General features: G+C 39.3%; 1 protein-coding gene across 1 annotated transcript in view; it reads right to left on the bottom strand.

Moving 5' to 3' along the window:
• Positions 1 to 22,477, bottom strand: part of PHLPP1 (PH domain and leucine rich repeat protein phosphatase 1) — a 135,819-nt gene that overhangs the window by 34,633 nt on the left and 78,709 nt on the right. The window contains exons 4-6 of the mRNA XM_057373132.1: positions 11,101 to 11,267; positions 1,214 to 1,360; positions 449 to 679 (exon numbers count right to left, since the gene is read on the bottom strand). Of these exons, the coding sequence (XP_057229115.1) occupies positions 449 to 679; positions 1,214 to 1,360; positions 11,101 to 11,267 (545 nt within the window). The remainder of the gene's footprint in view (positions 1 to 448; positions 680 to 1,213; positions 1,361 to 11,100; positions 11,268 to 22,477) is intronic.

Below are 22,477 nucleotides of genomic sequence, written 5' to 3'. Positions count from 1 at the left end.
CAAGGCCTTTTTGACACACCAAGAAATATTAAGATATCTATTTTTTCCCTTTCACCTTCAATGCCTTTTCTTCACCTCAAAACTGTAACATTTCAGATAGAAGCWTTATGGGTYAGGGACTATCATGTCTTTTACATTAACACTGCAGCAACAAGAGCTGTAGGAATAGCAAACATCCCAGGCTCTGTTTTGTTTGATCCTTTGGTGTAAAAATCAATTTCCCCAAAACTCATTTTTCTACCTAGTGATCCCCTAAATGCTCCCACTTCCTCAAAGAAGAGTGCTAAGTCATGGTAAGCACTGAGAGTTACATAACACGACCACAAATATGGTTCAGTGGACAAACACAAGAGATTTATATCCAGAGGCAATTCTAACAGCCAAAGAGAAACCGTTTCAAAACCGGTAATTTAGGCTCATTTTTTCTTCCCCTTTTCCCAACACCTACCTTAGATCCACATGCTTAATATGAGGCATCTTTTTTAACACCTGTAGGTTCAGGGTATCCATGCAGTTTCCTGACATACAGAGCTTATCCATGGCAGTYAGCTTCTCCAGCACTCCAGGAATGTCAGTGAACTCATTGAAGGACAGACTCACATAGCTGAGCTGATGAATATGCTCCAATTCATCAGGAAGGGACTGGAGAAAGTTGCCATCCAGCAAAAATGTCTGTAAGCTATTAAAACAGGGGAAGGAGGGTGAAGAAAGTGAATGACCTGTTAAAACACATTTCCTTCCTATAAACATACAAATCTGCYGCAGTTACAGTGACATAAAATACACAAAAGGGCAGCAGAAAGAAAAGCATTAATGAATAAYGCTGTAACATCTGCTACAGAAGATATACACCAAATAATTAAAAGCTTTGGCAACTATGAAGTGTAGGCTGTGTTAGACAGCTCTATCTTCAAACATCTCCAGAACTACAATTTGTATGACAGCGGAAGAACATAAACAAGACAGCTTTAAGATTTTCTTCACTGTGAAGGTGACCCTTGTGTCAAATGCTGGAGACTGGAAGAATTTTAAGGCACAAAGCATGCTTTCCCTTCATCCACAATTGCTTCCATATGGATCTACAAGCTAGTCTGCTCTGATAAAACTCAGCAAATTTAATCTGTTTCTCATAGCTGGAGTATGTGGAGTCATGAAACTGCTTGTTGYCTTTATTGTCAGTCTGTGTATGTTAAAGTTGTAAGAAAATACTTGCTTGTGCATTTCGCCTACAACTGCTGGAATGCTTCTGAGGGCATTGCAGGACACGTTGAGTTCAGTCAGYGTTGGGATACTGCAGACTGCCAGTGGGAAGTCTCCTAAATTATTATTCGAAAGGTTAAGGCTCTTCAATTTGGTGAATCTAAAATGAGATAAAAAAWAAAGGAAACAAATAAGTAATCCACACCAACTTGCCTGACAATAATTAATAAAAGGCAAGTTTTGGTTTCGTAAATACAAATTGCATGCATTTTCAGTTCATATGCTCAGAACAATCAGGGAAACTACCGGACACTCAAGTTCAACACCACTTGTAAGAGTTCACTCGTGTTAAACTGACAAAGAGAAACAAACCCTCCTGAACAACACATTAAGTATATTTTCCAATGTGGATAACAAAGAACAAGCCCCATGCCATCCTTATGATGTATTTAACTTCTGTGGTGTCTCATCCAGTATTAAAGCATTGCTGTATTTCTGAATGMATTTTTTGGTAGTAAAACTACCCTTGTGACACAGGTTACAAGGTGCAGGAAATTCTCAGACTATTTGAACACTAATTTTTTGTGATGCTGCTGACCTGTGCTCAGGTCCATTCATGTTTRCCTTTCAACCAAAAATTCTCATTGGAATGAGAATGTTGGAATGTTTGAATACAATTGGGAAATGTACKGAACTAAAAGAGAATTTAGCAAGGCTTCTGTAGTGACAGAGGCAAATTCTTATGTTCTTGATCAAGCACAATGTCAAGGCTTGCACAGATGTCAAAATTTTGTCCTTGASATGTCACAGAACTCTTAAAAGCCCCTTGGTTTATCACATCAGCCAACAAAGCAACTTGCATGTGTTTGCCTTATTAAAAATGACCAAAAGCATTTAAACAAAAAACCCAAGAAGGGGACAATCCAATTAGCCAGCCTGCATGTTCAGCAACATTATTATGGTTGCCCAACAACCACCGGGAGGTGTGCCTAAAGCCAAGCAAAAGGATGAATGGAAAGACCTGTGTCAGATTTCGATAGATGGGAGGAAGTTTCTTTTCTGGAACAGTTTATAGCATGACAATTCATTTGGACTTCATTTTCCCTTCATTAAGGATCGAGTCCTTTATTTTCATGAGCAGGCTTTTATATAACTTGGCAAYGGAAGCAAAACTGCACCTGTGAGTGCCACTATTCCACGCAAAAGYGATCTCCAACAGCACATGCCAGTGTATCCATAGCCTGTGCATCAGCCCTGCACATTGCTACCTCACAGAACTTTGTCCTCCTCCAGCCAGAAAACACGGACAGCRAACACATCAGGCATTAAAAGGTTAAAGAGTTTTAATAACAAGATTTAAAAMCCCTAGCAGCTACTGCAATCAACTGGCACACACCTTTAGTACTGCCTACGTCAAACTCATGTCACTGACTAAAATTCAACTGAGAATGTAAGCATCACCCCCCCTTGTATGGGATTTCAGTGAAGGCTGCTGAACCCCAAAGACAAGCTGTAAACACACATAACATTTAAATAGGCTGGCAGCAAGCAAGGGAATGCTGTACTCTCTAGTGGTATTTTGGTGCAATGATGGCAGGAAAAAAAAATAGAAAAATCATTGCCAGAGCTATCACAGATATTGAACACTCTGTGCCATGCTGGAGGCAGAAGAAGTTTGGAACAAAGTTAGATGGAGACTAAAGGAAATCTAGTAATCATATTAGTGCTACAGGGGAAAAAATGCTACTGTGCAGAAACAAYGCCTAGTCTATCTCTAGAGGGAGAACTATAAATTAAAAAGGAGGCAAGAATAAATTAACTGATGTTAATGAGGGCTACTAGCCAGAAAAAAATGTCCATTTTAAACACCACACCTTCATATTCCTCTATTTTGAGAGAAAATACTTAAAAATCTTGAACCCAGAACTGAAACACACAATCCTGCATTTATCTTCATAAATACAGATAACCGTAAGATAACTGTATATTTAGGCCACAGATATGCTACCCAGAAATATGGACTGTTTCTGTGGTGAAACAGCTGTCCCCCATCCTCCTCAATGTTAGCTGCAAATACAAACAAGAGTGCTCCAAGCAGTGGACTTTGAGCTTTTAAAGCATTTCTCCCAGTATTTAGGTAAGTACAAAAATAGTAGTAAAGATGGAAAGATTAAGTCAAAATAACTAAGCTGCTGGAGAAACATCAAAATGTAAACTTTCCAATTTCCAAGCCAACCCTGAAAACAGAATTAACTCACTTAACAATAAAACCAAGGCTACAGCCTGTGCCACTCTGTAGTCTCAAAAGGATAGTCTCAGGGCTTTTGATCACTAAACAATCTACCAGAAGATCCCAAATACAACTCTGAGATAAAATTACAGAAGATCAAACTAACAGAGAAAAGAGGACTGGGGCAGCAGGTGGTAAAGGAAGCTAAGAAATACAATAACAAACTCCTGTGTAGTGTTCAGCTTCAAGGTTTTCTGCATACATTCTTGTGCATAACTGCCCTAGGTCAAAGAGGGGAAGGGGAAAAAAATCTCCCCCTTCCTGACATACCTGGATTACATCTCTACTACTCTAATATAAGTTGCAACATGTGCTTATTAAGGGTATTTGGTGAGTAATCTTAATATTCAGGACTCAAGCTGAACTGATAAACAGGGCTATGTAGTGCATAAGCAAGCACTGGATAAACTCAAACAAAATGCACAAGTGTATTGAAGTGTACATCAAAAAATCCACAAATTAAAGTTCATTGTTTACAAAAACRGTGAAAAGACAGACACCATAATCTTAGTTAGAGTTAAGAGATTAATTTAAGACATCTGTCCAGACACAGGTATTTTCTTCCCCCATTGCAAACATGCTCATTTAGAAAATGCCAAAGTCACATTTCTTCTCATGAGCACCATCAAATACAGAACATTACTGAGCCAAACTAGCAGGTGTTTGCTTAAAGCTAAGATCTAAGTCTACCTCTCATCTTTGGCCACTCCCCACCAAACAGGCTGGTGCACTTCCATTATGGAGCGCTGCTATACTGCACATTTAAAATACTGAATTGTTTATAGCACTTCTTGTATCTAGAYAGATTTACAGTTAGTCACACACGTTATGTTACAAGCATCACTTGTAACATCAACATAAGTAAGGTAGAATATTTTACAGACTCAAGTTTTCCATTGTGCCTGAGTTTGTAAAGTGTCAGGCTTCCAATAGATTTTACAGTGCAACATYTTTGCTGTTTTCTCACATCCAAATCTTTACTCCTATCAGAGGCAGGCACACAGATCAGTGCTGCCCACATGGCATTGCWAGGAAGAAAAAAAGCACAACAACGCTGGTTTGAGGCATGATAGTGTAATAACCTTGTATCAAGTCTGTACATAGGCTTTTAGTCCTCTTCTCCCTTCTTCCTTGGTTCCAGACTTTAGTTATGTCTTTAAAAGCCTGAAGAATAGTATATCTCAATTCACTATGCTCAGTTAGCCTACTAAGCTCTCTATTGCAATGGCCAATACCTAAATASTCACTTTGCTGAACAAAAATAACCCTACTTTAAGCTAGAGCAAAATGTTGACATGTCAACCCTTGGGTTTAAACATGCAGTATGACTGAACACTAATTGCCCTAATTGAGCCAAAAACTGTCCACTTATTTAATCCTGAAGCTGCCACTTCAGGAATGGGTTTAGTTTGACATATGCAAAATAAGGAGAGAGAGGGACTAACAAGAGAAATTTGTAGCATGGCAAGGCAATGAACTGACTGATGTGTGAATTTCAAAATCAGACCTACCCAGTGTGAACAGCAGAGGAATTTCCCCCACACAGTACAGCATTTGTGTTCCACTATGTTTGCGGCAAGGGGAATAGTGTATTCCAATTGGTGGCCATATGCCATCACAGAAATGCAGCCCTAACAGACTCATCTGACAAAACCGGTCTTGCTCTACTCTTACCAAAAATAATTAAAAAAGCAGTATTCTACGAGAGAAGGCGTGGCTTAATAAGTAACTCAGTCTAAGGAAAACAATCACTTCTCCAAAMCTATCTTCAGAACTTGGGCTGTCATGACTGTGCTGTGGTTACAGCTCAGTATCATTATCAAGCAGCAATGTAAGTGTCCCTCACTTTCAGCATAATTTCTGCACAGAATGATGGTCTTTGCCCTGCCTTTTGGAACTGAACTAAAACTTGCCACCCTCTTGAACACCTGCTACTTTGGTCACTAACTTAATCATAAAGAGAACTTCCATAAAATTCTACCACCCCACTTTCCTCCTTGGAAATAAAAGGTGCAATTTACTTCCTTTTTGCAGTTGTGTTGAACTCCCCATCCACAGCCTTACTGCCTAAGCAAGCTGCCAGCCTAGTGCCAGAAATACTGTCAGAGCATTCCCCTTCCAGAAAGGTCTCATTGTAAAAGTCTTAAATCAGTAAGACAATWGAAATGAACAAATAATCAGATGTTAAGTCAAATTCAGACTACCTCCAAACTCAACAACAATAAAGCTTTTATTATATTACATGGCTGGTAAGAGTAGCATAAAGACAAGAGAACCAAATATATGTTTTGCTAGTGGAAATAACCTGAACCTACACTACTGCATGGTGCAGTTCTCAATTTCTGCACACACGGGCTTTCTCCCCATATGATGCAGACCTTCGAGGAAAGACAAAATTCTTAGGAAAAAATAGTGAAAATGTATTCACTTCCTCTCTATTGGAAATTTATAACTGAAATACAAAAGCACTAACTACAGATGGACTTCCAAACGGAAACATGTTTAACTACATGAAGAAAACCCTTACTTTGGAAGCCATACCAGAAAAAAATAGACAAGTAAATTGGAGACTGATACACAATAACTGGATTCCATAAATATGTTCACTTGTTGAAATACTTGTTGAATACTTGTTGAAATACTTGTCGAGACACCAGTATACTTACCCTTACAGTTCACTAAAGTGAATCCAATTCATCCAAATGTAATTTCTACTTTTAGACTACACTATTTAAAAAACCACTATTTTTATAGCATTTATCTTACTGCCATTTATTTTTCTCATACCACTATTAAATTCACTGTTCCAATTTAAAAAAAATAAAATAAAAAAACTCAATGTATTTCAGACATTAAACCAATTTTGCAATTGTCCCCACTTAGTCATTTGCAGAGACTTAATTTATGATTTAATTTTTCTTTAATTAAGTCACTGATTTTTGCTGGGTGCTCACAAGGGCACTTTCTTGAGATCATGAAGATCTTACACAGGAGTTAAGTAAGAACACAGTCATGAAGGTTTGGAAAGATGCACTAACAAAAGCAAACTCATTCTTCAATGTCTTTACAAGCTGGATAAAACAAAAGCAGCAAAGTTACATAAAGAACAAATTCCAAGTCATCATTCCAATTGCCATCTTTAGCACTACAAATATTTAAAAAAAAAAAAAATCCAAAGCTACAGAGGATGATGAGGAAAACAAGTTTAGTATTAAAATATAGCAAGTACTGGATAGGGTTTATCACTGGTAGACCTCTGGTTGTCAATACCATGTCAACTTTTCCTTCTTGCCCTGCTGCTTAGATGGCTGCACTTCAGTGTTTGACTTCAAGTAAAGAGGAGAAACTGCATAGAAGTATGGTTCCCTGGCTCCAGATCTACAGATCTGCGAGAAGGAAGCTCCCCATATCTTCACACACCATGGAGCAAACAAAGGTACTCCATCCTTTGTGGTAGCATGCTCCACATATAAGATGGATTAATTTGAATATTAAAAAAAAACTCCAAATCTTTTCCAGCGCATCTACTGGCAGTGCTATGTGGGGCCTGACACGGGGCAAGATGTATAACTGACATTCATTAACCCGCCTAACTTCCTTCACTAATGCCAGTTTCATATACTAAAAGTAACTATCACAAGGAGTACTCAATGCACTTTGAGCAGCAGGGAGAAAAATCTCCAGCCTGCTACTTGGTTGGCCTCAATCTCTAGGTACAAGCTAAGATCAAGCTGCATCTCACACTGACTTCTTGCAACCTTGCTTGCTGGGTTCATACCAGTTAGGTTCACAATACTGGTTCCCCCTCGCTTCCAAGTGTTCTCTGAAGAAGGATTACATTTTAAACTACCTCCTCACTGTGCAATGAATTTGTAAGGAGGGTTTAGCTTGAGGCTGCCTGAAATTTTGGGTTTTCAGATAAAAATTTGAATTTGCAAGGGATTTCAGAAACACTTGCTTCAGTACTTCAGAATGCTCTAGACTCTCATAACCTAGAGACGCATCTCCAAATTTCTGCCACTAGCCCCAAAATGTTTCAACTGAGATTCCAGAGAAGGCAGTTCAGTTCATTTCTAAACAGGCTCTAGGACAGAAAAGGTACCAATGATCTTAAGATAAAAATCCATATAATCACAGTTAACAATTAACAATCAGAATAATTCGTTCTTTAGATAAAATTGGCAAGCATAGTTTCATTTATTGTTAAAGCATCTATGTGCCTTTTTCTTATTTTTCTTTTAAATCTGCAACAGCCTTATCTTAAAAATCCACATACAGATAACTAACTTTTCAATCTCGGCAAGAAAATAATATTCTTGATGTCAACTACTTTTTCCAAAAACACCAACTAGAACAATTACTTATAAACCATTCTCAGTCCAGTGAAGCAGAGCAACAGTAAAGACTACRGTCTATTTATTTGCTTCAAACCTAGAGCAACAGTACTCTGCAAAATTAGCAAGCCTGAACTCTTGTTAGTATTTCAACTGGGGAATTTCTTTTCTTCTCCAGAAGAGAAACATCATTTCCTGTAATTTTTCAAAAGATTCTGAGAGGGAGAACAAGTAGCATCATTTGCTACTTTTTCAGCACAGATGAATTTTCAGATGGCTTAGCTGTATACATAGTATGAAATATGCATTCCCTGATAAGCAGGAAAAAAACAAAGGTAGCTGTATTTACCTTYCGTTATCCAGACAGTTCAGTAATGGAAGTTCACAGCTGCAGAGCATCTACAGCAACAAAAGGGGTCTGAGTGGACAGTAAGGCAAGTGAAAGTGCAGCTACTATGAAAAAAGTCCATCTGCACCTCTGTACACCTTCAGACGCCATGCACTGAACAGGACTAAACATTTGCTCAGAATTACAACAAAGAAGCAACTGCATAAACAAAACCAGAAATTCCTTCTTTTTCCCCAATACATTCCTGACTGTACCTGCCATGTCAGAGCTTATGTCAGCATGCCATTACTATGACCCAGCTGCTTGCAAGTCTATTCAGTGGGTGGCTRAAAAGTTGATATTTTATTGTGTCTTTGACACACTTTTTTGAAATCCAGTATTAAATTACCACTAAAGTGGTAATTTAGAAGTGATTTACGAAAGAGAAACTGCAGCACTATGAACTGCTTATTACAAGACAAATTTTGCTAAACTGCCTTGCTAACCAGATTTTGTTTAAAAATTGTACCAGGAAGGGTATGTGTAGAAATGCCAATGTAGTTTGTTCAAAACATCCAAGCACATGGCAATTTTGGAGCCTTAAATATCTCTAGGCTTGATTCAGTGGTGCTGTTCCTTGTGAGCGGCTGCAATTTAGCAACTGAGAATTCCATATAAAAGCCAACAGCACCAAATCAGAACAGCAGAGATTCTGTACTTGCCTCGCAGTGGTTTGAAAGAACATGAGTGAACAAAAAAAGCCTTTTGGTTTATTCAGTGAAGTTTTACCTTGTGCAACTCGTAAAAATTTGAACATGGTTTTATGGAACTCGATTAAAAGAAAAGAAAAAACAGACAATGTGTGTTTGCTCACAGGAATGACTGAGCTTCTCTTCACTCTGCACACATTTTGATACTGGGTTTCACTAATAATTTCAAAAAGATACGGTGCTCTCCTCTTGCTAGAAATTTGTGTATTTACTCACTATAGAAAAGCAGACCYACTAGCAGGCTCAAAGCTTTTTGGGAACTCAACAACTTAGGTTTTCCCACCCAAAGGAGAAGGCAGTACTGTGTTTCTCAGGACAAGAAGGAGAAGGGCTTGGGAGTACACCCCAGAGTCAGGCTCATGCTTTTGCTGCTGTAGGGAGGCAAAAGACAACTGAAGGGGCACCAGTTATCCTAACCCTCAACAGGAACTACCACTACTTCACACAGCCCATTCCACTGGCACAGCAATGGAAACAGTGGCAACAGCTTCCAGCTACTCACTGCCTGAGTGATGCTACCTGTGCTGGATGAAGATAAGGCTGGAGGCCATCAGCAGGCAAAGAGAAATGTCAAAGGGCAGGAGTTTCTGATGCACTGACTCAGATACACCAAAACAGTGCCATTTAACCTATTTTTTTTTTCCTCCAGAGGTTCCCAGATGGTCCTCATGACTTCTTGCCAAGCTCAAACCAATGGAGGCAGAGCAGATTATTACTGGGTAACAGAATAGGACCAGCACAGAAGAATCACAGACAATCAGTTTTGCACCACCTTAGGCATATGCCACTTCTCCAGATTTTCCTCACACAGCATCTCAGAAAAGAGGAGCGCTACATTTTGTCACCTAAACTCTTTCACTCTTGTATGTTGTAGGCTCACGTTAGTGAGAAAAATTCTGACCATTTACTATCAGCAAGACTCTTCAATTGTTCCTACAACTGCAGTACCAAGAGAACATTAAACAGAGAATGAACAYTGCCCATGATATGAATTATCAATGCTTTCTAATCCCAAATAGAATCAGCTCTAGGCACATAGACAAATCCAAATCTAATCCAAACAGAAATTAGATGYAGGCACATGGACAAAGGAAAATCAAGTATCTCCTTTATGCTTTCTGACATTTAAAAAGGAAAAATCAYGAGAAGTCATTAAAATAAAAGACATTGATTTTTTTGTCCATGCTCATCACTAGCTTATGCTAAAATTACACTTGCTATCTGGAGACCTATGCTGACATTCACAGAACACCAAATCCAGTCAGAATTCCTCTCCCAGACTGTGTTCCTAAAGTCTTGGAATCGCTGCCTGCTTTGTTGGTGAAGCAGACTTGCTGGGTTCATTCATCTTCCATTATGCCAAATTTTTTGTTTTTCCAAAATGAAATTGGAATGATATAAAAAYACAACAGCCCGCATAATCCATCTTGTATTTTTCAGTTGTTTTTCAAAGAGGAAGGGTTTTAGAAATGYGGTTTGGAACATTTTGTTTGAACAGTACCATCCACAAATATAATCCTGAGGTACTCTGCAATTCAGTTACCACTGAAATTAAAATCACAGCTTTATATTCAGTATGGGAACATTCATCTTTGTGAATACAGAAAGCCTGCTGATTCCACAGAACACATACATTAAATCATTCAGAGCACCAATCATGCTGCTGTCTACCCATTTGTTATATTCTTGGATGAGCTATAGCGTAAAGAACTGGAAGGTCACAGCTACTAAGAATTAGGATTGAGCAGAGTAGAAAGAGAACAAGAACCAAACTGAATTTATGAAATCAGGGATTTCTTTGCTTGGGAGATAACAAAAAACTTCACTTGGTCAYATGCAGTACTGTTCCTACCTAGAAAGGCTCCCTTTGATGGGCAGCTCGCCAATTCATACTCACTCACACAACTCAAAGACTGAAGAACTACAGTCTGGCCTCAGTAAGCAGATAAAAATACCTTATGAAAATTGCATTTTGGGCTGAAAATATCCTTCTATTTACAAGAAAAACATTAAGTTTCTTATGAAAACTGGTCTATCTCTAACACACAAAGTTAACCAACTTCTGAAGCATTACAGTCAGGCCAATGTTACACAAGAGGAGGTAGCAATTTTTGCGAACATTCCTACAGATCATGGCTCCAAGGACAGAGGAAAACTAGTTGAACCATACCACTTTACCTTTGCAATTCACTAAGCGCTCTRCTTGTGGATGGGCTGGGGTTTAGCCTCAGGAAGTTCTGCTTTAAGTTGAGATGAGTGAGGTCTTGGCTATAAAACAGGTTGGTAGGCAGGTGCTCCAGGCTGCAGCACGAAAGATCCACTGAGCTTATGCGTTGTGATGCAACCTGGAAATCAAGTACAATACCAATATATTAATACTCCAATAAAAAAAAATTACTTCACACATACCAGCACAAGATAAATTGTTTTTTAAGCAMAGCAGAAGTCAGTGTTGCAATGTATAGCTGATCTAAGACATTTTACATAATTGCTGCAAGCTATACCATGATCTCTTTCTTGGCCTCAGGGCTTAAACCAGGTCCACAGACGGCTAGTAGGGAGACAAGAGCAAAGGTTTGTCAAACTAATATGTGAAATGCATCCATTTTCATTTATGAAGCCATGTGACAATTTACAACCAGAAAAGAAAATAAGATATTTGACATAAGTTTTAGTTTAGTCTTTTGKGTAGCATTGCCTCCTCCAAGTGAGCAGAGGCAAGGAGTTAGCAGTCATCACTGTGTCTTAGTTTCATATGKCCAACATGGGTGTTAAATGACAGAAGAGTTATCCCATCTACATCTTACTGAAGAGAAAAAATAACCCAGCAGCAAAGCACTGAGCACTCATCTCTTCTCAGTGAATTGGAAGACTGTCCAAAAGTGATAAAAAATATGGCAAAAACAAAACCTAGATTTGGTTGTTTAACACTATTTTCTAGAAATAGGAAGGTAAAACGAACACAGCCTGCAGAAATTAAAAAAAAAAAAAAAAATCCTACCATCTAACTAATATCCTTCCACAGAGACCTATGGGCAAATACTTCCAGTAATCGCAACTCTGTCCCTTTCCAAATCTCTAGGATACACCCTGGTGAACTACATCCTGCTGTTTTATTTATTTAGTAGAATATATCACCAGCAAAATCAAAAGCAAATCCAAGACTGCTTCTATTTTCCATCCAACATTATTAAAAATATACTTTCATAAAGCAGTCACTGACATGCTACACAGCAAAGCACCACCACACAGTAGTGCCTGGCAGTGGGGATGGTGGGCAAGGCAGAGGGGTCAAACMCTAGAAGAAGGAAACACATTTTTTGAGTAGGCATGGCTTAACCAAAGCAGGAGGAGCAAACAACTTCACCACCATTTTAGACTTCTGGGACTTCATCAACAGTGATCAAACAGTTACATGTTCTGCCAGCTGCTAACACCAAAAGAAGCTATTGTTTCACCGGCCTTTTATGCTGGGATTTTGAAGGCACAAACACCACACCTAAGGGGGATAAAAAGGAAAAGACCCAACAACTCCTAAGCCCAGTGACATAAGAGCTTCTCGACTCTGATGAAGTACACACCACTCAACCTTCTGGGCAGAGACACTGTCCCTGCCACAAAGTACTCTGAAACTAGAGGCATCAGGTTTTGAGGAGGTAAGTGAAATAGCCTGCCACTGAAAAAAAAGGCCACAGAAATTCCTTTTCCTCTCCAACACAAGCTGCATGGGCCTCAGGGTAAGTGGTTGCTATTATAAACCCAGAGCCATAAGCTTCAAGGGGAACAGACAGTGCAGTGTTTTTCTCCAATGCAGCCGTTAATAATCCAGTCCTCCCACATCCATTAAAACGCTTGAATTTTTGTTACTCAATTAGTTCAGTCCTTTTGTTACTGTAGCTAGTATTTTTCTTCCCCTTGTAGTATGAGACAAGAATTATTCATAGGCTATACTGAGCAGTCATTTCTGAATGCTGGGTATTCAATCTATTTATGCCTGGTACTGCACCGTTCTGATCACACTGCAAACACAAGAGATGAAAAACTGCTGACACCCATTCAATTAAAAAAGAGAAATGTTTAATTCCAGGTGTAACTCTTGTATACACTGTTGCTCCAACTACTTCTTTGGAATGTGATATGAACAGCAATAAGCAACCCATCACTGCTTAGCAAGGCACGTTACTCTAAAAATATCTCAAGTACCAGAAATGGTAACTGTGAGTGGGAATCAAGATAATGCAGCTGAACAAAATCAAATATACAAATTCTACTGCTGCCTACAAAAAGAGTGCAAATCCTTTCTTAAAACTGTCGAACCTGAGAAATAAATCTAGTTAAAAGTAATCTTGTTTTTACAAGTTGTATGCACTGGTTTTTTTTCCCTTTTTTTAAAAAAATTACTTTATTATGCAAAGCATTTAATTAGTATTTTCATGAAATTGACAAATATTGAATGATGCTTCTACCAGAGAAATAACTGTAAAAGTTAAACCCACATTTTAGAAGGTGTTAGCTCRGGAATCAAGTGTAATTTTATCAGTCTTTCTGTTACCAAACAGTACTCTAAGAATTAACTTGTGAATTGTTACAAGGAAGGCTCACATAAATATGCATAGCTATTCTCACAGACAGTGATAAAGAGTTTTCTCTTTTCATTGCTCAATACTGTGCTATGATAAATTTCTACAGAATAGAGCAACAAGATGAAAAACAAAAAAGAGTAACAAAGGAGAACACCATATTATCTTAATGATACTTTCTTTCATTCACCAGAAACTTTCACCAGTTGCTTGCTTTCAGGTTGAATACTGGAATTCTGATTACAAAGTTCTGAAATCAAAATATTAAGGAATATTTCAATCTTGTAGTTGTCTTCAACTGACTTAAATACAGTAAGACTGTGCATGCTTATGTTTGCTATTGCTTATTAAAAGAAAAGACTTTTTTTCTAAAAGATGATACAGTTCTTTAACAAAGCACTGGGTTTCCCTAACTCACTGTGGAGAACCACTGAAGAGATAAGCTGATAAAAGGGTAGGAAAATGCTGAGTAGAATATCCTTCACTCTCAAAGAATAAAAAGCATCTGGAAAAAGACATCTGCAGAAAGTCATGCTTCTACTGCAAGAAAACAAAAAACAAGACATTCTGCCGTAAATAAATACCTCACAACTTATCTRGGCTGCATTCAACAGATCCATGCTCCAACAAAAGCAGTGAAGAGAGTTGGTGTGGTAGCATTGCTACAGGGAAAGGCTTTATAGATATATAGGGAACCTGCATTGCTAGCCTGCTTGTTATGATTTGTTTGGTGTTTACTTGTAAAAAGTTCTTAAGTATAGMTGTTAGATATGCTATATGTACACCTATAAAAATAAAACCACAAGCAGCACAATTGACAACTCCACAGGCAGAGCCTGCCATTGCTCAGACCAACCCTCCTCGAATGTCTTCTCATCATATCCCAAACTGCACACACACCTCACACTTGTATCACATGAAACCACTGCTGCATTTCCAGCACCAGTAACACTGAGGAAATRGCTGGGGCAATTACTTTCTTGGAAGATGGTAGGTCACAAACTCTCACAGACAGGAGCTACAGGAGGAGCTGTAGAGTTAATGCCTGTCTTCRCAAGACATACAATATTTGACTGCCRTGCAGCTCAAGCACAAAACAAGATCTCATACTTTCTGAAGTCCATTTCTCAGGGTATTTAACCATCAAAGAATATAAATAAACAATACAAAATATGTTGCTTTCTCCATTCCCTGGATATGATTTTTAAACACTTTATAGTCCATCATTGTGTTGCAATGTCCCCCACTGCAATACCAGAGGAATAGTAATGGAGTAAGCCCACACTGAATTTTGCATATCAAACCACAAAGTCCAGCGGAAGATTAATTTTGCCCCACGTCCTGTTGCAACCTCAGTTATGTATCTTGGGCCTACACTGTTCTAAGTTGGGTTTTTGTCAGTCTTCATGTGAATATAGCAAAGTGCAATTTTCAAAAAGTGATACTCAGTGCAGCACATGTACTACAAAAAGCCCTGGGTCTACCCCTGCAAACACCAAAAGCCTGTCATCGTGCATTCAATTTTCCAACAGTGGCAACCAAATGCAGATTTATTCTGCAAATACCACCACAAATAATGCTGTTGCAGAGCACTCTGCCTCCCTTGGGCAATAAGCCTTCTGCTCCTCCCCACCTGAGAGCTGCACACATGYCAAAGAAACAGAAGTCTCCAAAATATGAAAACTCACTTTTATACATGTGTTGTCTCACAATATATCTACAAGTAAAAACAATTTTTAAAAAGCCAGCAGTACCTCAAATAAAAAACGTTTTGTTAAAGTGTTTTGATTTTAGTTTTTCTTTAATTATTATTTTTAAAAAAGGAAACAGTATTTCAAGACTTGTGAAAGTACAGTATGGATTCACTGTAAATCTTCAGCAGCTGGCACCAAAACCACAGAAAAATACTTGCATCAACCCATATTCTTGTTTCTTGCTACACAGGGCTGAAAAACCATTTTGCTTTGTTCATCAGTATAATGACACCTCTGTCACCGAGCTATGCAACAAGACTGATTATCGTCTTTGTTTTAAATCCTTGGCTGTATTACAAAAATGACCTGTTGCTGACAATGGATGTCAGCAATGGGCACAGCTGAACCCAGCTGTATGGACAAACACAAGTCTTGTTTACACAAGGACATATTTCGGTGTGACCYGTGGTGTGAATTAAAACCAATGTCATTTTGTCTTTTTCCTGTTTACCCTCATCCCATTCCCTATAGCTCTATTCAGATAAGAAATTACTGCTTAGGACTTCAACAGACGACAAAATAGCTAAACAGCCCACACTGTACAGGCAGCCAAATTCCCAGTCTGTTTGAACTGAGYTGACAATGTTAAATTATACCTGCTGTAGACATGCAATGCAAAGGCAGTATAATTTTTCTTATTTAGGATTTGTTTTTAAACAGCTTGATAATTATCACATCCCACCAATGCCTGCATAAGCCTTAACTAAACAGTGATACCTTGTCTTGAAATACCTAAAGTAACTTAGAGCAAACAGCTTCTCCTCAACTCAGAACTAACCTCGCTTCAAATCTTAATCCTCCTTCCTATTTGAACATCAAAGCCCTGCTCAGCAGAGAGGCCTCCCTCCACTGAGCTGAATTCCAAAGCCAGGAAGCACAGTGGTGCTCTCAGCCACAGCCAAGAACTGAGGAACTGTTTAGCCTCTTAACAATCWAATGCCAAAAAACGTAATGAAGGGGAGGGGGAAATAAAACATTTGCTTTTTCTTTAAAGCCATATATTTTCATTTTTAAAWGACAACTATTAAAACAGGTGCAGCCCAAGGGTAAAACGGTACCTGCTTTTCTGGCCTTTCCTTTTTGTTTGTTTTCAAATGCTAAATTAGACACATGCAAAACTCACGCTAAGGGCCTTGCACAGAAAATATAAAACCCAGCAAAGGCTTGAAAGCATGTCACTCAGATCCACAAACCCAACAGGCAATGCCACAGGTCAGAGCAGTTAATTCCCTACTTAAGATGAAGGACAGAAGTGCACACCAGTGTGGTAGCACTCACAGGGCACTCTTGCCCCATCTCTCCTCTGTAGGTGATGCAGCCAAAAGCCTCTGGTACAAACACCTCATTCCAGCAAGACTCAGGGGCACAAAAATTATTTAAACTTGCTCCTTCTCTGTTCTCTGTACCTCTGAACAAAGTTTTATAAACAAACAGCTCACTTCTACTTTTGGCCCTTGTGCAAACCTCTAACAGGTGAAAACAGCATTAGCAAACGTGTGTGTAGAAGGGGAAATGTAGAGTGGATTAACCAGGAGTTGGGCTCCTTTACCTTTCGTGATAGGAGACCAGAAAAAATTTCTTAGATGTGGAAGCCAGTGTCACAAGTTTAACACAAAGATCTTGACAGCAAGAATTTGACAAAAAAGGTGATAGCTATCATCTGCCACTTGGAAATGGGGTAGTAATAGTCATTACCAGAATATGAGTATTTTTATTTATCCTGGAGGAAAAGCACTCTTCTTTCAGAGATCACATACTGGTATCAATATTACCCAGGGAGTGATATCAACACTGTACCTTGGTGGTAGTCACACTGTGATGCTCACACTAAGATCTCTGCAAGGACAAGGCTTAAGACGCAACTTGGAGTTACGTGACAGTAATTAACTGCAGCATTAAGCTACTTATAATTCAGACATGTAAATCTCCATTTGGTGGAGCAAGGAATATTAACAATCCTTAAAAGAGCCTGACTGAAAATAATTCATTTGTAAATACTGCCAAAGAGGTGACAGTCTCATAAAAATTAAGAAATACCCCTTTTCCTTTTTCTTACTATTCCTGTTAAGATTTATATTTTCACAAAGACAAGCTGCTGTACTGCCAAGCAAGCACACTTTGCAATGAGAAGCACTCCAGCAAGGACCTTCTTTCAGCATTTTTTCTTTTCCTCATGGGAAAGTCATGCAGCAGATCCTCGTGGAAGCAAAACTAAGGTACATACAAGACACCAAATGCAAAAGGCCTGGCCAATCTGGCCTTTTTATGACAGAGTGACTGCAGCAGTCAGCAAGGGAAGACCAACCAATGTCATCCACATGGACTTCTCCAAGGCCTTCAACACAATCCCACACAACATCCTTATACCCAAACTGTAAAGACATGGATTTGAAGGGTAGACTATTCAGTGAATAAGGAATTAGCCGGATCGATGCAGCCAAAGTTGTGGCCAACAGCTCTGTCAGGTGGAGACTGGTAGAGGGTAGTGACCCTCAGGATCATAGTACTGGTACTCTTTAATATCTTTATCAATGACATAACAAGATCAAGAACACCCTCAGCATGCTTACAGATGATACAGCAGAAGGAAGAGATGCCATCCAGAGGGACCAGGACAAACTTGAAAAGTGGGAAGAGCCTCATGAAGTTTAAGAAGTTTAAGTCCCAGGAGCTGCACCTGGGTCAGGGGACAATCCCAGACCTAAGTGCAGACTGGCAGAAGTCATCGCTAAAAGCAGCCCTGTGGAAGGGGGACTTGTGGGATCTGGTGGATGAAAAGCCAGAGATGAGCCAGCAATGTGCACCCCCAGCCAAAAAGGCCAACTAGAGCCTGGGCTGCATGAAAAAAGATGTGGCCAGGAGGGCAAGGGAGATGGTTACCCCCTTCCACTCTGCCCTTGTGAGACCCCGCCCAGAGGTCTGCACCCAGGTCTAAGGCCTCTTACACAATAAAGACACAAACTTTTTAGAGCATGTCCAAAGAAGGGTCCAAGGCTGCTCAGAGAAGCTGTGGATGCCCCATCCCTGGCAGTGTTCAAAGTAACGTTGAATGGGGCTTTGAGCAACCCTGTCTACTGCAAGGTGTCCCTGCCCATGCTGGAGTTTTTGGAACTAGATAATCTTTAAGGTCTCTTCCAACTCAAACCCTTCTATGATTTACTACAGATTTCAGACTCTTGCYAGTAAGACTTCCACTCAATGACCACTTGTCCTAGTCTCCCCAGTCTCACATGGAAAGGATGGCAGGGGTTTGTGTTAAATAAGAGATTATGCTATGTCCTCAGTTTTGGATCAAAGTTCCCTGATACAGCTGTATCATATAGATTAATTCTACAATGAGATGAACTCTTTACATGCCATTTTTCCATTGTAACACAGAAAAGCCTTCTGACCCAAGTGTCTTGTAATACAAATAATCATGAACATAGCTCTACTGGCCTGTGACCTAAAACTGGTCTCAAGCACTCATTCTCCTCTTCTCCTTGGAGACTTTCATCCTTCTCCACTGACTACAGAAGAGGCCTAAGGAGAGCAAACAGCCCTAAAATTAGGTTTTGCTAGTTGAAAGCCTTTGAAAAGGCTTTCAGTGTTACAGCCATTCAGTTTCAAGATCAACTCCATTATCACCTCACACACAGCAAAGGACTGGGCAATATTTCAGCCCCTACAGTCCCCTCCCATCTATGGGATGTGCTTACTCCAGACACTTGGTCCCCCTGAGCTTCATTAAGAGCAACATCACATTCATCTCCCTACTGGCTTGGACCCCTCCACTCCCAGAGATTACTGAAAACACTTCAGGATCCTTCTGGATTGAACACACCTTAAAATGTAACATACACAACACCTCACTGAGCTTTTAGGTGATGCTTTTCTGWATTTATGCAAGAGCTGCACAAATTYAGCTTCATTAATACCAGAACCTGATTTAGAGGTTTCAAAAGACAGTAYTTGAATGCTATTCCAGATGTGTGGGCGATACCTAGTTTTCTGTTCTCACTTTTGGCAGCAATACTTCAATAACTATTATTAACTGAAGGCAGCAGGACCAAAACAAGAACCACAGACTCTAAATTCCAGAAAAAAAAAGCCACAAACAGTGAAGCCAAAATTTCTCAAAAACAGAATTTAAGAGCTTGAAGTTCAATTACACTTCCATTACACTTCAAAATCAGCTCAACTATTTAGACATGCAAAATTAATCATCTGAGACAAAAACCAAGATTCCCTCCTGAATCATTAAGAGAGTCTACATGAAACACACCAAGAAGTTCACTTCCAAAATGTCAACTAACCTCTAATAACAAAAAGCACAAAAGAATAGGCTTAGCAGGGAAAGAAGAGGAACACTTTCAAGTGTTATCATCAAAAGAGAAACAAAACTGGCTTCAAGTTTGCTTTGMCTAATCTTCTGCTTTCACACTTGAGATAAGAAACCACCAACAGCAAGAATGACCAGATATGACTTCAGAGCAAAGGCCCCAAATACTGAAGATTTCGTGCACACAGAGAAAAGGAAGTCAAGTTCCGCATGGAAACCAGAGGTTTGTTTATGTTTGAATACTTGTAATCACCACCAAAAGGAAGCAGTGGGTTTATTTTTAGGGATCTATTTTTAGAGAAAGCATTATCYCAATATTGTCATTTTATGGTATTAGGTGAAAAAATCGTTTCCTTGTACTAAACTTAGAGTCATCATGTTTCCTCTAAGTAAGGAAAAAAGACCCACTGAAAAATGGGAAAACCYTTCTGGGTTCTCTTTTCTTCACTAGATGTTGAATCAACTTTTCCAGTAGGCTAATAGTCCTGCTTTGTCTCAGAAGTCTGAAGAAACCCAAATAGTCATTCCCAAAGAAAGCAAGCATTGGCTAAAGGCTATTGTCAAAAGGTGCCCACTAATGTTGGCAGTAMACTCAACTCATTGTTAGGTCATATTAGAATAAAGACTCCTTTTCCAGCTTCCAAGGACAACTGGCATAAGAAACAAACCAACTATTTCATGGTCCCCTTCTCAGTGACCAGCACATTCCTGACCTCCAAGCTGTCCCCAATACACACAAAAACAGGTAGCCCAGAATCACAATGCTATATTCAAACACGTRAGCTAAAACCATAAAGCTCAAAGGAAATGTCAGAAACTCCTAAATGCACMACAAGTATTCTGTTTGTTGCACACAACCATTCCCTATAGAATGAACAAAAGTGACAACCAGCTGCCAAAGGTAAAAGCAAAAATACTAATCTAGAAATAAACTGCATGGAAAGTAAAGCTCTCCACACTGTTCCTCCAGAAGAGGGTTAGCCATTGCTTAGGGGGCTAAACAGGCACAAAGAGGAGACACTGCATCCAGTGACACATAAGTATGAACTAGCAGCACTGTAACAAGTAACATCCCAAATAACTTAAACKACTTTATCCTTCCACACAATTTCTCCCTACACTCAACATGGGTGCTGCTCTGTGATCAAAGCTGTGGCAAAAGGTATTCTGAGCCTGTTTTGATCAGAAAGCATTAGAAAAGCCTGTCCGTAATGCYTCCAGAAATAACTGAACCTTGGTAATAAAAATTACTTCAATGATGAACTCTGCAAAGCTCATCATAGTATCCAGAAATACATATGAAATAGGTCAATCACCCAGAGGCCAAGCCAAGGCAAATACAATGTAGGGCTAATTTAACCATGACACTAGTGGCTTCAAGCTTTCTTTACAGACTGGAGGCCATATTTTGTATTAAAAAGCTCTTCAAAGTCTGTGTTCAACAATGAAGCTGGTGCAGAAGTTTCTCAAACTTTTCCTGATTGACCACGGCTGAGAGAACACCAAACGTTAACATCTGACAGTATGTGAAATAAAGATGAAGATACATGCACAAGTGGATAYGCCTTATTACCCATCACTTTAATTAATGAGCAGAATCTTATGTGCTGAAGGAAAAAACAGCCCCACGGTTGATTATCTTTCCCCATGTCAAAGGTGGATGAAGCACAGCTGAAAAGAGGGTACAACTTTAGYAGTAATGCTCAACTGTTGTTCACTGCATTTCCTCAGCACCATTCCTGTAAAACACATCCAAAAGCTAATCATCTTGGTCTCCTGTTTTGGAAATATATTTGCAGAATTGTAGTCGAGGTCAGGAATTTATTTTTAAATTCTGTAGAATTGCTTTATATAAAAGTGATCTGTAGCACCAAGCATGTGGTCAGAACTCAAACCTTTTCTCCTCATCAGAAATAAAAATCATATTACTTTTACTTACTTACACATTACTATTACTTACAAAAACATATAGAGTTATAGATCAGCTTTGTCCTCTTTACAGGGCTCATACCCCCCCCCCCCCCCCTTTAACAACAGTTCTGTACACAATTGTCAAACTTGTACTGAAAAATAATTAGAAGACTGAGGCAGATGGTCAAAACTAGATAACTTCAGAGAAAAAAAGCAAAACCAATAATTTTGTACTGCTGCTTCAGGTAGATCTCTACACAAGCTGAGGAAAGATGGAGACTATAGTTGTAGAGGCTCCTGCATTACTGACTTGTATAAGCTAAATTCTAATCTGTCCTTATTTTCTGCTGGTTTCACAGTGCAAAGAAATGCACGAAGAGAGCATTCTGCACTGACATGAAAGGAATAAGGCCAATATGGCAGCATGCCCTTCTCAGTTGAATTTGCTATTCTTGCTATTTTTACCATGTTTTAAACATAATGTACATTGACATCATAATTTAGTCTCTCCTTTTTCACAGCAGGCTACGGTTGTTTGGAACACCACACACTTCCACTACAGACTTTAAAACTGAAACAGGGAAAGGAAAATACCAAAGCACGCAAGAGAAAACTCTAAAAATTCACAGATTTTAAAGGCTATTTTTGGACATTCCTTGTATTTTCAACAGGAGGACTCTTTTGTGTGTAGGCACCTAAACCCCACACAAGAGCTTATTCCCAGCCACAGCTGTCCAGCTGTGGTGGATGCTGTGCAGAGGCACAAGGGCTGTGTGCCTGTACCTCTCTCCCTACCCACACAGACATGCACTATTTAGAGCCTTCAACTCTCATCATCTCTCTTCCTCTACCTGCCCCACTGACCTGAGCACCAAAGCAGGAAATAATTGTCACACAAAGCTGTTGACACACCTCCYGCTCTCCTTCAGCCAAAAGGGAAGAGGTTCTGTAGGGTCAGATAACCCATCCCACTATGCCCCATGGGGGAC

This window comes from Malurus melanocephalus, unplaced genomic scaffold (genome assembly GCF_030028575.1).
Source record: "Malurus melanocephalus ecotype Western Australia unplaced genomic scaffold, MMel_1.1 scaffold_187, whole genome shotgun sequence".
Taxonomy (NCBI): Eukaryota; Metazoa; Chordata; class Aves; order Passeriformes; family Maluridae; genus Malurus; species Malurus melanocephalus.
Note: the sequence above shows the minus strand (reverse complement) of the source record. Positions and strands in the feature narration are given on the sequence as shown.